The sequence below is a fragment of the Tinamus guttatus genome, unplaced genomic scaffold (genome assembly GCF_059628265.1).
Source record: "Tinamus guttatus ecotype Peru unplaced genomic scaffold, ASM5962826v1 Tinamus_guttatus_pri_ptg001053l, whole genome shotgun sequence".
Taxonomy (NCBI): domain Eukaryota; kingdom Metazoa; phylum Chordata; class Aves; order Tinamiformes; family Tinamidae; genus Tinamus; species Tinamus guttatus.
Window position 1 is genome coordinate 59,354 of NW_028289587.1, and position 11,825 is coordinate 71,178.

The following is an 11,825-nucleotide window of genomic DNA, read 5'->3' on the forward strand; positions in this document are numbered from 1 at the left end:
TTAAGCAGGAAAAGGAAGACAGACAGAAAGAGAGAAAGAGAGAGAACGAGAGAGACAGATAGAGGATGAGAGAAAGAAAGGAAGAGAGGATGAAAGGAAGAGGAAGGAAGAGAAAAAGAGAGGAAGGGAGGCAGGGAGAGAGGAAGAGAGGAAGGGAGGAAGGAAAGAAGGGAGGGAGGGAAGGAGGGAGGGAGGAAGGGAGGGAGGGAGGGAGGAAGGGAGGGAGGGAGGGAGGGAGGGAGGAAGGAAGGAAGGAAGGAAGGAAGGAAGGAAGGAAGGAAGGAAGGAAGGAAGGAAGGAAGGAAGGAAGGAAGGAAGGAAGGAAGGAAGGAAGGAAGGAAGGAAGGAAGGAAGGAAGGAAGGAAGGAAGGAAGGAAGGAAGGAAGGAAGGAAGGAAGGAAGGAAGGAAGGAAGGAAGAAAGGAAGGAAGGAAGGAAGGAAGGAAGGAAGGAAGGAAGGAAGGAAGGAAGGAAGGAAGGGAGGGAGGGAGGGAGGGAGGGAGGGAGGGAGGGAGGAAGGGAGGAAGGAAGGAAGGAAGGAAGGAAGGAAGGAAGGAAGGAAGGAAGGAAGGAAGGAAGGAAGGAAGGAAGGAAGGAAGGAAGGAAGGAAGGAAGGAAGGAAGGAAGGAAGGAAGGAAGGAAGGAAGGAAGGAAGGAAGGAAGGAAGGAAGGAAGGAAGGAAGGAAGGAAGGAAGGAAGGAAAGAAGGAAGGAAGGAAGGAAGGAAGGAAGGAAGGAAGGAAGGAAGGAAGGAAGGAAGGAAGGAAGGAAGGAAGGAAGGAAGGAAGGAAGGAAGGAAGGAAGGAAGGAAGGAAGGAAGGAAGGAAGGAAGGAAGGAAGGAAGGAAGGAAGGAAGACACTTACTGCCAGTTACCCTGAGGATGAGTAGATACACATTGTCAGTCGTGCAGTAGATGCAGATGGTCTTGGCATTGTATCCACTGAACCAGTTTCCTCAGTGCAGCTTTGAGCTCCTTGTTCCTCAAGCTGTAGATGAGGGGGTTCAGTGTAGGAGGCACCAGCGAGTACAAAACAGCCAGGACCAGATCCAGAGCTGGGGAGGAGATGGAGGGGGGCTTCAGGTAGGCAAAAAATGAAGTACTGGCAAAAAGGAGGACCACAGCCAGGTGCGGGAGGCACATGGAAAAGGCTTTGTGCCGACCCTGCTCAGAGGGGATCCTCAGCACAGCTCTGAAGATCTGCACGTAGGACACCACGATGAAAATGAAACACCCAAAGGCTAAACAAAGACTAACCACACTAACTCCACCTTCCCTGAGGTAGGCATCTGAGCAGGAGAGCTTGAGGATCTGGGGGATCTCACAAAAGAACTGCTCCACCTCATTGCCTTGGCAGAGGGGAATGGAAAATGTGTTCCCAGTGTGCAGGAGAGCATAGAGAAAAACACTGGCCCAGGCAGCTGCTGCCATTTTGACACAAGCTCTGCTGCCCAGGAGGATCCCATAGTGCAAGGGTTTGCAAATGGCAACGTAGCGGTCGTAGGCCATCACAGTGAGGAGACAATACTCTGCTGAGATAAAGAAGACAAAGAAAAAGACCTGGGTAGCACAACCCAAGTAGGAAATGTCCCTGCTGTCCCAGAGGGAATTGTGCATGGTTTTGGGGACAGTGGTGGAGATGCAGCCAAGGTCAAGGAGGGAGAGGTTGAGGAGGAAGAAGTACATGGGGGTGTGGAGGTGGTGGTCGCAGGCTACGGCTGTGATGATGAGGCCGTTGGCCAGGAGGGCAGCCAGGTAGATGGCCAGGAAGAGCGAGAAGTGCAAGAGCTGCAGCTCCCGCCTGTCTGAGAATGGCAGGAGGAGGAACTCGTTGAGGGAGCTGCTGTTGGACATTTCCTCCCCATACATATGGGGATTTCACCAAGGAAAAAAACAGACAGAGACAAGTTAGGAGACACTCTTAAAAGGAAAATAAAGAAAAATAATGAAGTTTTCTTATCTATTTGTCTCATTCCCAGATCTCTGAGGCTCACGCCTTTTCTAACAAGAAAATGTTACTCTAAAAAGAGAGCAGCCCCTGCTGAAAGGAGAGTCTGGTTTCAGAGGGCCCATCTCGGACCTTCTCTCCCTTTCTACATGCACCTGAGGAAGGTCTCCACACTCCCCTTGTAGCAAAAAACGCACAAGACCCTTTTCTGCTGCCCATTTACAGCCTCCCACCATCACTTCCAGGATTTCCATAGGTTCCCCATGGGTCGCTGGGATACCACAGATATGCCATGAGACAACAGAGCCTTTCTGGATGGCAGGTGGCAGCCTGCAGGACACCACGGGGTAACAGCCAAATGACTGTGAGGATTTAAGATGGACTTTCCTTAAGGGACAGTCAATTCATTTCCCTGTATTGCATTTCCTGGAGATCCACAGGACAGAATGGGGCTGTGGAGACCTCACTCCCTTGGAAATCCTTCTTTTCCACTACTTGTAGCTTTGGTGCCTGAACTGCAGCTGGATACTCCCAACCACAGGAAGCAGAGAGCAAGAACAGGAGCAGCATGGACAGGAGAAGGATTAAGGAGCAACATCATGACCCTGTTGCCAAGGGAGGCAAGGAGAGGGACAGAGAGGCATTCTGGAAAACCTTCGCTTTAGCAGCAGGGTATGGCACCTTGCAGAGGGGGACATTGCAGCACTGCCCCTCTCAGCCCTTTGGTGGGGAGGCACCAAAGAGATGCCCCTCTCCTCTGCCACAGCTCTGGCTGCAGAGTTCAGCCCGAGCCCCATGCCCTGCAGTTCCTTCTCCTTCCCTGCCCATCTCTGCTGCCTGGAGCTGTCCCTGCTGGCAGCGCTTTCTCTGTCCCAGTGTCTTGTCCCTGTCACTGCTCAAAGATCCCATGTCACCCTCTGGGTGCTCAGTTCTGCCCTACAGAAACCTCTGGGCAATGTCCAGGGCCAGCTCTGTGGTTGCAGGTTGGAATGGAGCAGGTCACATAAAGTCCTAGGATGCTGCAAAGAAGATGCTGATGCTGCCTTTAGGCTAAAGTGGGGATGAAGCAGCTCACTGACATTTCTCACAGACCTATTAATTTCTCAGAGGGAAGGTTTACAACTCCCAGCTCATTGCCAAAACAGAAAACTTGTTCCTTCATTATCCCTGTGAAAATGAGGAAAGTGAAAGTGCAGAGACCTGAAGGAAAGCTCCTACTCCTTCAAGCAGCTCTTCTCTTGATTTTCCTCTTGAAAGGACCCCTCAGACATGTCCTGCACATGTGCTGGAGCTGTGAGCAGAACCTGATCCCTGCAGCACCTCTCAAAGGCAGAAAGAACCTGCCCTGCCAGGGATCTCTGCTCACCCAAAGCTTCTCCCCACAGCAGCACAGGGAGCTCCCTGGAGAGGCTGTGTGCTGACCCTCACAGATGGCAGAGTCACTGCCCTGGGCAAACAGCACCATGAGGTACAGGGACACTGCTCTGAATCACAGCCCCAGGCAGACCTTGGTGCACTCCCTGCCTTCACAGCCCTACAGCCCTGTGTTCAAGTGGCATAGCCAAGAGAAGCATACCTGATCCTCTGACCATGTGTCAGGGAATCCCTGCCCTGAAGCATCTCCTCCTCCTGCTATGTCCTGCTTGCTCCAGGAGAGAGACCATTAAAAATCCTATGAGGCATGGTTTGGTTGGGATGCAGACACCCCCTCCAGGAACCTCAGCAGCATTGCCCTGCAGACAGAGACTCACTGTTTCAAGGGCTGTGAAGGTTGTTCCCACAATGAGCTCTGCTCCTGCTCCACACTGCCGTTCCCCTCTCGCTGCCTTCTCTCCTCTGCTGTCCGCAGCAGCAGGCAGTGCCCGCAGCCCTGCTGCTCTTGGCACAGGAGCTGCTCCTGCACTCAGCTGTCTCTGGGCAGTGCTGCCAGGCTGCCACGAGCTGCCTCCATCCCAGGAGCCTGGCCCCGCTCAGGAGCAGAGGAACAGCTGAACTCATCAATTTCTCTGTCCCTCGTGCTCCCTCCTCCTGGGAAATGTGCACTGTAGTCAATTAAAATAATCCCTGATTGTCCCTCTCTGAACACTAGGAAAGACTGGTGTCAGCACTGTAGTTTGTTTCATCAGAGTATTGTTACTTGGAAGAGCTGAAAATGTCCCACTCAGGAAGCCCCTCTTCCCAACTCTTAGCTGGGCAAGATAAATGAATACAAGAATAGAGCTCACTTTCCCAGTGTTCAGGTATTGGTTGATGTCACCCAGTTTGGGATTGTCAGGCTGGTTTAGAAGACCTTGGGCTGCCATGGTATTCTGTGGTGAGCTCCACAGAAACACACAGCAGGTGGGATTCCCCTTGCCCAAGCTGAAGTGAGCACAGCAGGGATGCCTGGATGGGAGGTCTTGCTCTATGCTCCCAATCACTGGTCATTCAGGGTGGGTGTCAGCTGCACACACACAAACCCTTGGTGACACTGGAAGGGTCAGAGGTGGTTGAAGGCATGTGCCAGTGTCTGATTGCTATGATCACCATACCTACTTTCTTCTAGAGCATGTATTGGGACCGGGTAGGGAATTGCTTTCGTCCACCAAAATGTTATCAGATGCCCACTGCTACCAGAGCTCTACTCACTAGGAAGCTGAGGCACGAGCAGATGCCGACATTGAAACAATTCATCTTATTCTGTTCAGGCACTTGTCCCTTTCAAGTGGTTTTGGGCACTCAGGTTTCTTAACAGTGCCCACACATCTGGATCCCACCACTGTCCTTCAGCCAAGTCCTAACAGTCTAAGCCAAGCTTACTTCATACATGAGAGAGGCACATCACACCAAGGTCTCCGCACCCTTAAAACCTTCTAGCTCTCCCTCTCTTGAAACTCTTCACACCCCTAGATGGCATGAACGGGACTTGGGCCAATGATGATCTCAGGCTGTGAACTCAGGCCAAGGGACTTCTTCGCTGGCATTTTGTCCTTCCTGGAGATTGGTTCACCTCTGTCACAGGTCCCAAGGCTGCCAGCCTAACTACAAAATGCTGTCTAAGGATGTTTGAGAATGTGAGAATGAGAAGGATAAGGAAAGCGGGACCACCACATTGAGGAATGAGACCCCCTTCTGGAATGTGCGTGTGCACAGTCTTAGAAGGATTCTATGACAGGAAGATGGAGATTTGCCCGCCCCTGGGCAGCCTCCTGGCTTGTACTGGCCTTACGTGACAGGATGCCCCGGGAATAAAACATGAGGGCAGACTCCGGTGGGATGGAGACTCCCAACATCGAGGTGAACGTTGTCTCCTGCAGGGATGCCCGCTATGATTGAGAGCCTGCCAGCCTCTCCACTCCGCTCCCTTGGAGAAATGCGTGGTCTCATAGTTCTGCTGGAAAGTATTATTCAGTAACTGTTTCATATTCCTTTGTATTTGTAGCTATGTTGCTTTGATTAAAGGCATCAGTGTCAGTAAGTCTGTCTCATCAGATGTGTTTTTATTGCCGAATCCCGAGTCCATCCGGCACACCTGCTTGGGAGCAGAGGCCCAGCTGAACTCATGAATTTCTTCATCCCTCGTGCTCCTTCCTCCTGGGGAATGTGCACTGGAATAGACTGAAATAATCAACAGTGGTCTCTGTCTAAGCACTGAAGGAAGATTGATGCCAGCATTGCAGCTGGTCTCATCAGAGGACGGTTATTTGCAAGAGGTGGAAACATCCCACTCTGGAAGACCCTATTGGCATCTCTTAGCTGAGCAGGACACCTAGATGGGGACAAGAAGGGAGCTCATTTTCCCAGAGTTCAGGAATTGACTCAGATGAGCCAAGATGAACTTCTCAGGCTGGCCTAGGAGGCCCTGGGCTGGAGGGGAATTCAGATCTTTCCCATGTGCTCTACAAAAGCACCCAGGAGGTGGGATTCCCCCTGTGCAGGCAGAAGGGAGCACAGCAAGGCTGTGTGCAAGCAAGATCCTGCTCTATGCTCCCTTTTAAATATCTGGGGATGGAGGGGGAAAGCCAGCTGCTCACACACAAGCACATGGTGACACTGAAAGCGAGCGAGATGCTTGAAGGCATGCACCTACTTCCGTCAAGAGCGTGAACTGGGGACCAGGTAGGGAGTTGGTGACATGAAAGGACACCGGATGCCCACTGCCACCAGAGCTCCTCGACTAGGCAGCTGAGACACATGCAGACACTGCAAGCACTTGATGTCGATCAGTGCAGGCACTTGACTCAGTGACACCAAAACAGGCCCACAGGGACAGGTGGGCTGCCTGGGGTGTCCAGCACAACCCCATGTCTCTAGCAGATACAGCAGGGCATCTATAGGAAAACCAGGACCCTTTGGAGTGGTTGCTGGCAAGAGCCTAGGAAGACTCGGATTTCCTGACAGCGTCCAAACAACTGGATGCCACCACTGCCTTAGGCCTAGTCCTCCTTATGTGCAGTCAAGTGTGCTTCAGAAATGGGAGAGGCACATCACCCCAAGGTCTCTGCGCTAGTCGCTGCACCCTTAACACCTTCTATCACTCCCCCTCCAGAAACTCTTCACACCCCTAGAGGAAATGAAGAGGAAACGGGCTAAGGGTGACCTCAGGCTGCCAAATCACAGGCTGACCAGATACAGGGACTTCTTCACTAACTTGATGTTATGATGTTATGATGAAGCAGTCCTGTCCCACATGCTGATCACTGAGGGATGCCACTAATAGCCAGCTGCCTCTTGGCAGCACTGTACTGCTGATCACTGCTCTCAGTGAGCCTGACGCTCCATCTACCTCCCTTATGGTCCACTGATCCTCTGCAGATCAGTTCACCAAATTGACTAGGAGACTGTGAGAAACCTTTTCAATGTCCTTGCTAAAGTGAGAGTTTACAGAATCCCCTGCTTTGTCCTTTTGAACACAGGCGTTCCTCTTGAGGTGGAAGGCAACCAGGTTGCTCTGGGAAGGGCTAACTTTACTCTTGTATCAGGTTGGTAGGTGGTTTCACCAGGAAAATCTCCTGGCTCCTGTCCCAGTGCTGCTCAGCTACAAAAATTATTATTATTATTTGTTTGTCCTTAAACTCTCTTGAAATTCCCTTTGCTGCTGCTTGTCCTTGTTGTCTCTTGTCGTTTCCAGACCTTGGCCCCAATCAGACTTTCACCGAGGACAGTGACACCTTCACCTCTAAGCGCAGCCTTGCTGGGGTCTCCAGGCACCGCGCAGGCAGGCCTGCTCCATGGTAGGAGAGGGGTCTGCAGAGAGTGGGGCTGCCTTGGGGACCCTCAGCAACAGGCAGCAGAGCAGGGGCACATTGCAGGCACCTGGCGGTGACAAGAAGGCAGGAGCGTCCCTCCTCCCTGGGGGCAGACGCCTTCTGAGGGCAAGGGCACGCTGGAGATGTGGGGGACCCTGGACCCTTCCACAAGGCTTCACACACGGTCTGTTTTTCTCCTGCTTTGGAGGTTTTCCCCACAGATTAATTTTTACTGGTATTCTTACACTTTGCCACTTCTTCCCACGTTTTTTCCCACATTTTCCTCTACTTTGATAATTTTCCCACACTTTGACTTTTTTTCCTTCTCTTTCACAAACATTCCCTCCCATGTTTGTGACCATTTTCCCACACTTGTGAAGATTTTCCTACCCTTTTGTCTTTTCCCCAACCTCTCCTTCTTTTCCCATGCTTTCTCAATATTACCGAGCTCTGTGTTCTTTTTGCACTTTCCTTTTTTTCCCATCACTTCACTCTTTTTCCACTTTTGTAACCATTCCTGCACTTTTGACCATATTCCTACGCTATCGTTCCTTACCCATGTTTTTCCCTATTTTCCAAGATCTGGGCACTTCTCCAATGCTTTTGCACTTTTCCCCACCATTTCAATCTTTTTCCAGTGCTTATATTTGCCTCCTATTATTTTCCAACTCTTGCGCTCATTTGCTGCACTTTTCCCTATGCTTCTAGTAATTTTCCCATGCTTTCCCTTCTTCCCCTTCCTTTAAGTGTTCTCCTATACTTGCCGTATCCTTGCCACTCATTTCCACTTGTACAACCTCGTTAAAAACCTGTATATATCAATAAAACCTATAACAATTTCTTACATATTGAGATGATAGCTAATGTCTCTTAGCTAGGCAGTGCACCTAGATGGGACAAGAACGATTTCTTTACATTTTGATTGCAATTAATAAATAGTATTAACTCCCTTCTCCACTCTTACCACTCAATGCTGCACCCACAGGGCAGGAATTTTGGGGGTGGTAAATGAGTGTGGGCAGAAACAAGCCCATGTTGGGAACCTAAGCACAAGAGTCCCAAGTGTTTTGTCTTTTCCTGGTGGCCGGTTGGGATTGGTGTCACATGGAGCTGAGGGGGTGTAAAACGCGGCTGTTCCCATGTGCTGACCTGATGGTCGAGCAGGTGGCCACGCTGGTGGGGAGATCCTCAAAGTGGGAGCAACTCAGGGAGGAGGAGGACTCCAAAAAGAGTGAGGAAGTGATGGCCTGGGATGGCAAGGAATAGCCACGGGGTGATGTGGGAAAGAGAAGCTCAGGGAGGGAGCAGTGGGATGCAGGGAGCTCTGCCTTGGGGTGAACCAAGAGGCAATCGAGAGCACAGGGGCGAGGACGGGGGTGGCCTCATGGTGGGTGTCTGCTATGGAGTGCCTGACGAGGGGCAGCCTCTGCAAGGCCTGGGGAGCGCAGAGCTGTGGAGAGGACAACTCGTCCTGCGCCCCAGGGACCTGCTCAGGAGTGGGGAGAGGAGGTGCCTGGTGTCCCCATGGTGACTCCCAGGGCTTTGTGATGGGGGTGACATCACACCCACAGGCCACTGTGATGGGGCAGTCCCCAAGATGACCGTGTCCCTGCTGGGGTCTTCACTCTGAGGATTGCGGCGCAACCAGCAGGGAGCAACTCCCCTTGGTGCCCGTGCAAGAGGTCCTCAGAGAGGTTCCTAGAGATGGAGAAGGAGCAGCAGGCGAACGCCTGCACCTCATCCATGGAAGGGAACTCTAGTGTGCAAGAGTGCACGAGTGAGGTGAGTGTTGGGGCTGGAGGGAGAGCTGGGAGGCAGGGACAGGACCCGCATGGAGAGCACAGGGGTGGTGGGGAAGGAGCCCTGGGTCAAGATAGCCGGGCAGGAGCTCCTCCAGCAAGGGGACGTGCATTCCTGGGCATGGGAAAAGCACCCTGACCTGCACTCTCCCCCTGTACTTGATGCTGGTGATGTTGCACCTCAAACACTGCGTTCAGTTCTGGGCCCATCACTAGAAAAAGTAAAAATAAAAGCCATGCAGGCACTGGAGTGTGCCCAGAGAAGGGCACCAAAGCTGGTGAAGGCTTTGGAGCATGGACCCTATGAGGAGTGGCTGAGGGAGCTGGGGTTATCTAGGAGCCTCAACGGAGACATTATTGCTCTGAACAACAACCTGAGAGGTGGTTGTAGTGAGGCAGGGTTGATCTATTCCCAGAAATAGCTATCTATAAGACAAGAGGGAATGGCTTCAGGTTGCACCAGGAGAGGCTCAGGTTAAATATTAGGAAAACTTTCCAGGTGGAAAGAGTGCTGAAGCATTGGAAGAGGCTGCCCAGGGAAGTGGTAGAATCGCTGTCCCTGGCAGCCTTCAAGAAATGCGCAGATAAGGCACTTTAGAGCAATGGTTTAGCAGACATGGGGTTGAGGGGTTTACAGTCGGACTGAATGGTTTTGGAGAACTTTCCCAACATAGTGATTCTATGATTCTTTGATCTGGACGCTCCAAGGCCCGCATGAACCCCATGAGCTCTGTACTGAGGGCAGAGAGCAGGTCCAGGCCACGCACAACCGCATTGTGCTCCGCCAGGAGGTTCCCTCCGACACGAGGCTGGGGTTTCCTGTGCTTTAGAGCTGCTCGTACCAACACAAGTGTCCCCATCACGGGCCTCCTTCTCCCCACAGGTGGGCCAGCAGGAGCTGCCCGCAGCAGTGCAGCGCAGCGGGAGCCCGGCTTCGTCCCACCAAAGGGACCGGCTGTCACCGCTGCCCGACCCTCAGGGCTCATGCCCCTCTGAACACGGCATCGCACAGGTACAGAGCTGAGCGGCGGTGGAGGCCGAGCCTCTGCCTGACTCCCCATGGGGCCGAGAAGCAGGCGGGACGTGCTGGGAGACACCAGGAGGTCTCTGTGCCCGGCAGGCCGAGCGCTGCTCTGCACGGCAGCCTGCACGCACCCGCCTCGGGCTCTCCGAGGAGCTGCCTTTGCCCAAGGCTTGCCCATAGGCACGAGCCCTCTCCCCAGGCAGCCTTTGGGAGCAGGGCAGCAGCCACCTGCATGGCAGAGCCATCGTCAAGGGGGTCAGAGGCTGCCGGAGGTTTCCCGTTGGGAAGGATGGAGGGAGGGACCAAGGACAGCAGTAAGGACTGCCTTTGTGGTGGCCTTCATTGCAGGTTGTGGAGGAGAAGGCCAGCGATGTCCCCTCCACGGTGCAAGAGCCGCAGCCCTCCACCAGCCTTGCAAGGCCTCAGGAAACGCCATCGCCCTCTCCACGGGAGCCAGCACAGCCTGGTGCCAACAGAGCTAGGATGGAGCTCGCTGTACCTGTGCCCCCACACGCACTGGCACGCGTCATCCATCAAGATGCCCAGGCAAGATCATGGCAGCTCCAGAGCATAGAGTGGCGCCCCAGCACATCATCTTCTGCACCTCAGACAGGGCCTGATCCCTACAGTCATCGGGGACAATTCCAGTGCAGCATTCCTAGCTGGCCGAGCTGGCCTAGCGGACTAAGCTGCCCAAGTGGGCCAGTGAGAGTACGGACATCACGGACATGGCAGCAGCCCTTGGAGATCACGTGCTACCTCCAAGGAAGGCCAGTGCACGTGCATGAAGACAACACTGCACGCTACCTGGCTGTGCTCAGCATCAGAACAGAGCCGCTGGAGGAGCTGGAGAGGAGCTGCCTGCAGCGCACTGGACAGAGCTTGGCCCAGCTCCGAGAAGGAGCTTTTCCAATGAGGGAGCAGAACCTGAGAGAGAGGCAGGACGAGCAGGAGGAGAGCCGTGACAACCGTTTCTCCCTGACGCTGGCAGGATCACTCAATGCCAAACCCAAGGAGGTGAGTGCCAGGGAGTGCTGGGCCACGGGGGAGCCCTCCCAGTGCTGTGGCCAGCAGCTGTGCCACGTCGTGCGGGACAGCCGGCTTGTCAAAGCACTGGCGGAGCCCCACGAGGCCTTTCCTCCCTTCACAAACCTCCGTCTCTCCTTCTAGCTCCTCGCCAGAAACTCCTTCTATGACCTCTGGAAACCAGAGATCACGCGAGTGGAGCTCCTCAAAGGCGCAAGCTGCAAGTGGGAGGTGCTGGAGCGGCTCTATGCTCATGCCCCAACCCGGGAGGCGCCGAGAGGCCTGGGAGCACTGCAGGAGGAGAGAGTAGAGGACACTGATGAGGAGGAGGAGGATGGGGAAGAGGAGGTGGAGGAAATGAACTCTTTGACCTGGGTCAGAGCCAGCCTCTGCAGCCCGGCTGTGGACCAGGAGACGGAGCACGAGAAGGTGCCCTGCTCGCCCCATGTCAGCACCACAGAGACTGTGAGCGAGGCACCTGGCCACGTGGAGAGCCTTGAGCCAGCAATGCCCAGGGGCGGTGAGCCAGGAGCACCTGCTTTGGCCAACAGCTTTCTGCACGCAGAGGACAGCGTGCCTGTCCCACCAGCAGCAAGTGCAGGAGCAGAACCAGAGGCCTCCCTGGCATCCAGCAACTTCATCCAGCATGCAGGGGAAAATGCTCCTCCGTCTCCATCACTTCCTCCAGAACCTGCACCAGAGGCCTCTCCTTCGGCTGAAACCCCTTGGGATGAGATGAGCAGCAGCCCGTCTCCCAAGGAAACCCTGCTGCAGGAAACAACAGCAGCAGCTTCTCCCCCGGC

At 53.8% G+C, this 11,825-nt stretch overlaps 1 protein-coding gene across 1 annotated transcript; it reads right to left on the minus strand.

Annotated features, from left to right (window-relative positions):
* Nucleotides 1-897: 897 nt before the first annotated feature.
* LOC148590874 (olfactory receptor 14A16-like) lies at nt 898-1,851 on the minus strand. Its single transcript, XM_088538371.1, has one exon. The coding sequence runs from the start codon at nt 1,849-1,851 to the stop codon at nt 898-900; it is 954 nt and encodes a 317-aa protein (XP_088394497.1).
* Between the last annotated feature and the right edge of the window lie 9,974 nt (nt 1,852-11,825).

Excerpts from the sequence above, each read along its gene's own strand:
- LOC148590874 (XM_088538371.1), bottom strand. The coding sequence starts at position 1,851 with ATGTCCAACAGCAGCTCCCTCAACGAGTTCCTCCTCCTGCCATTCTCA.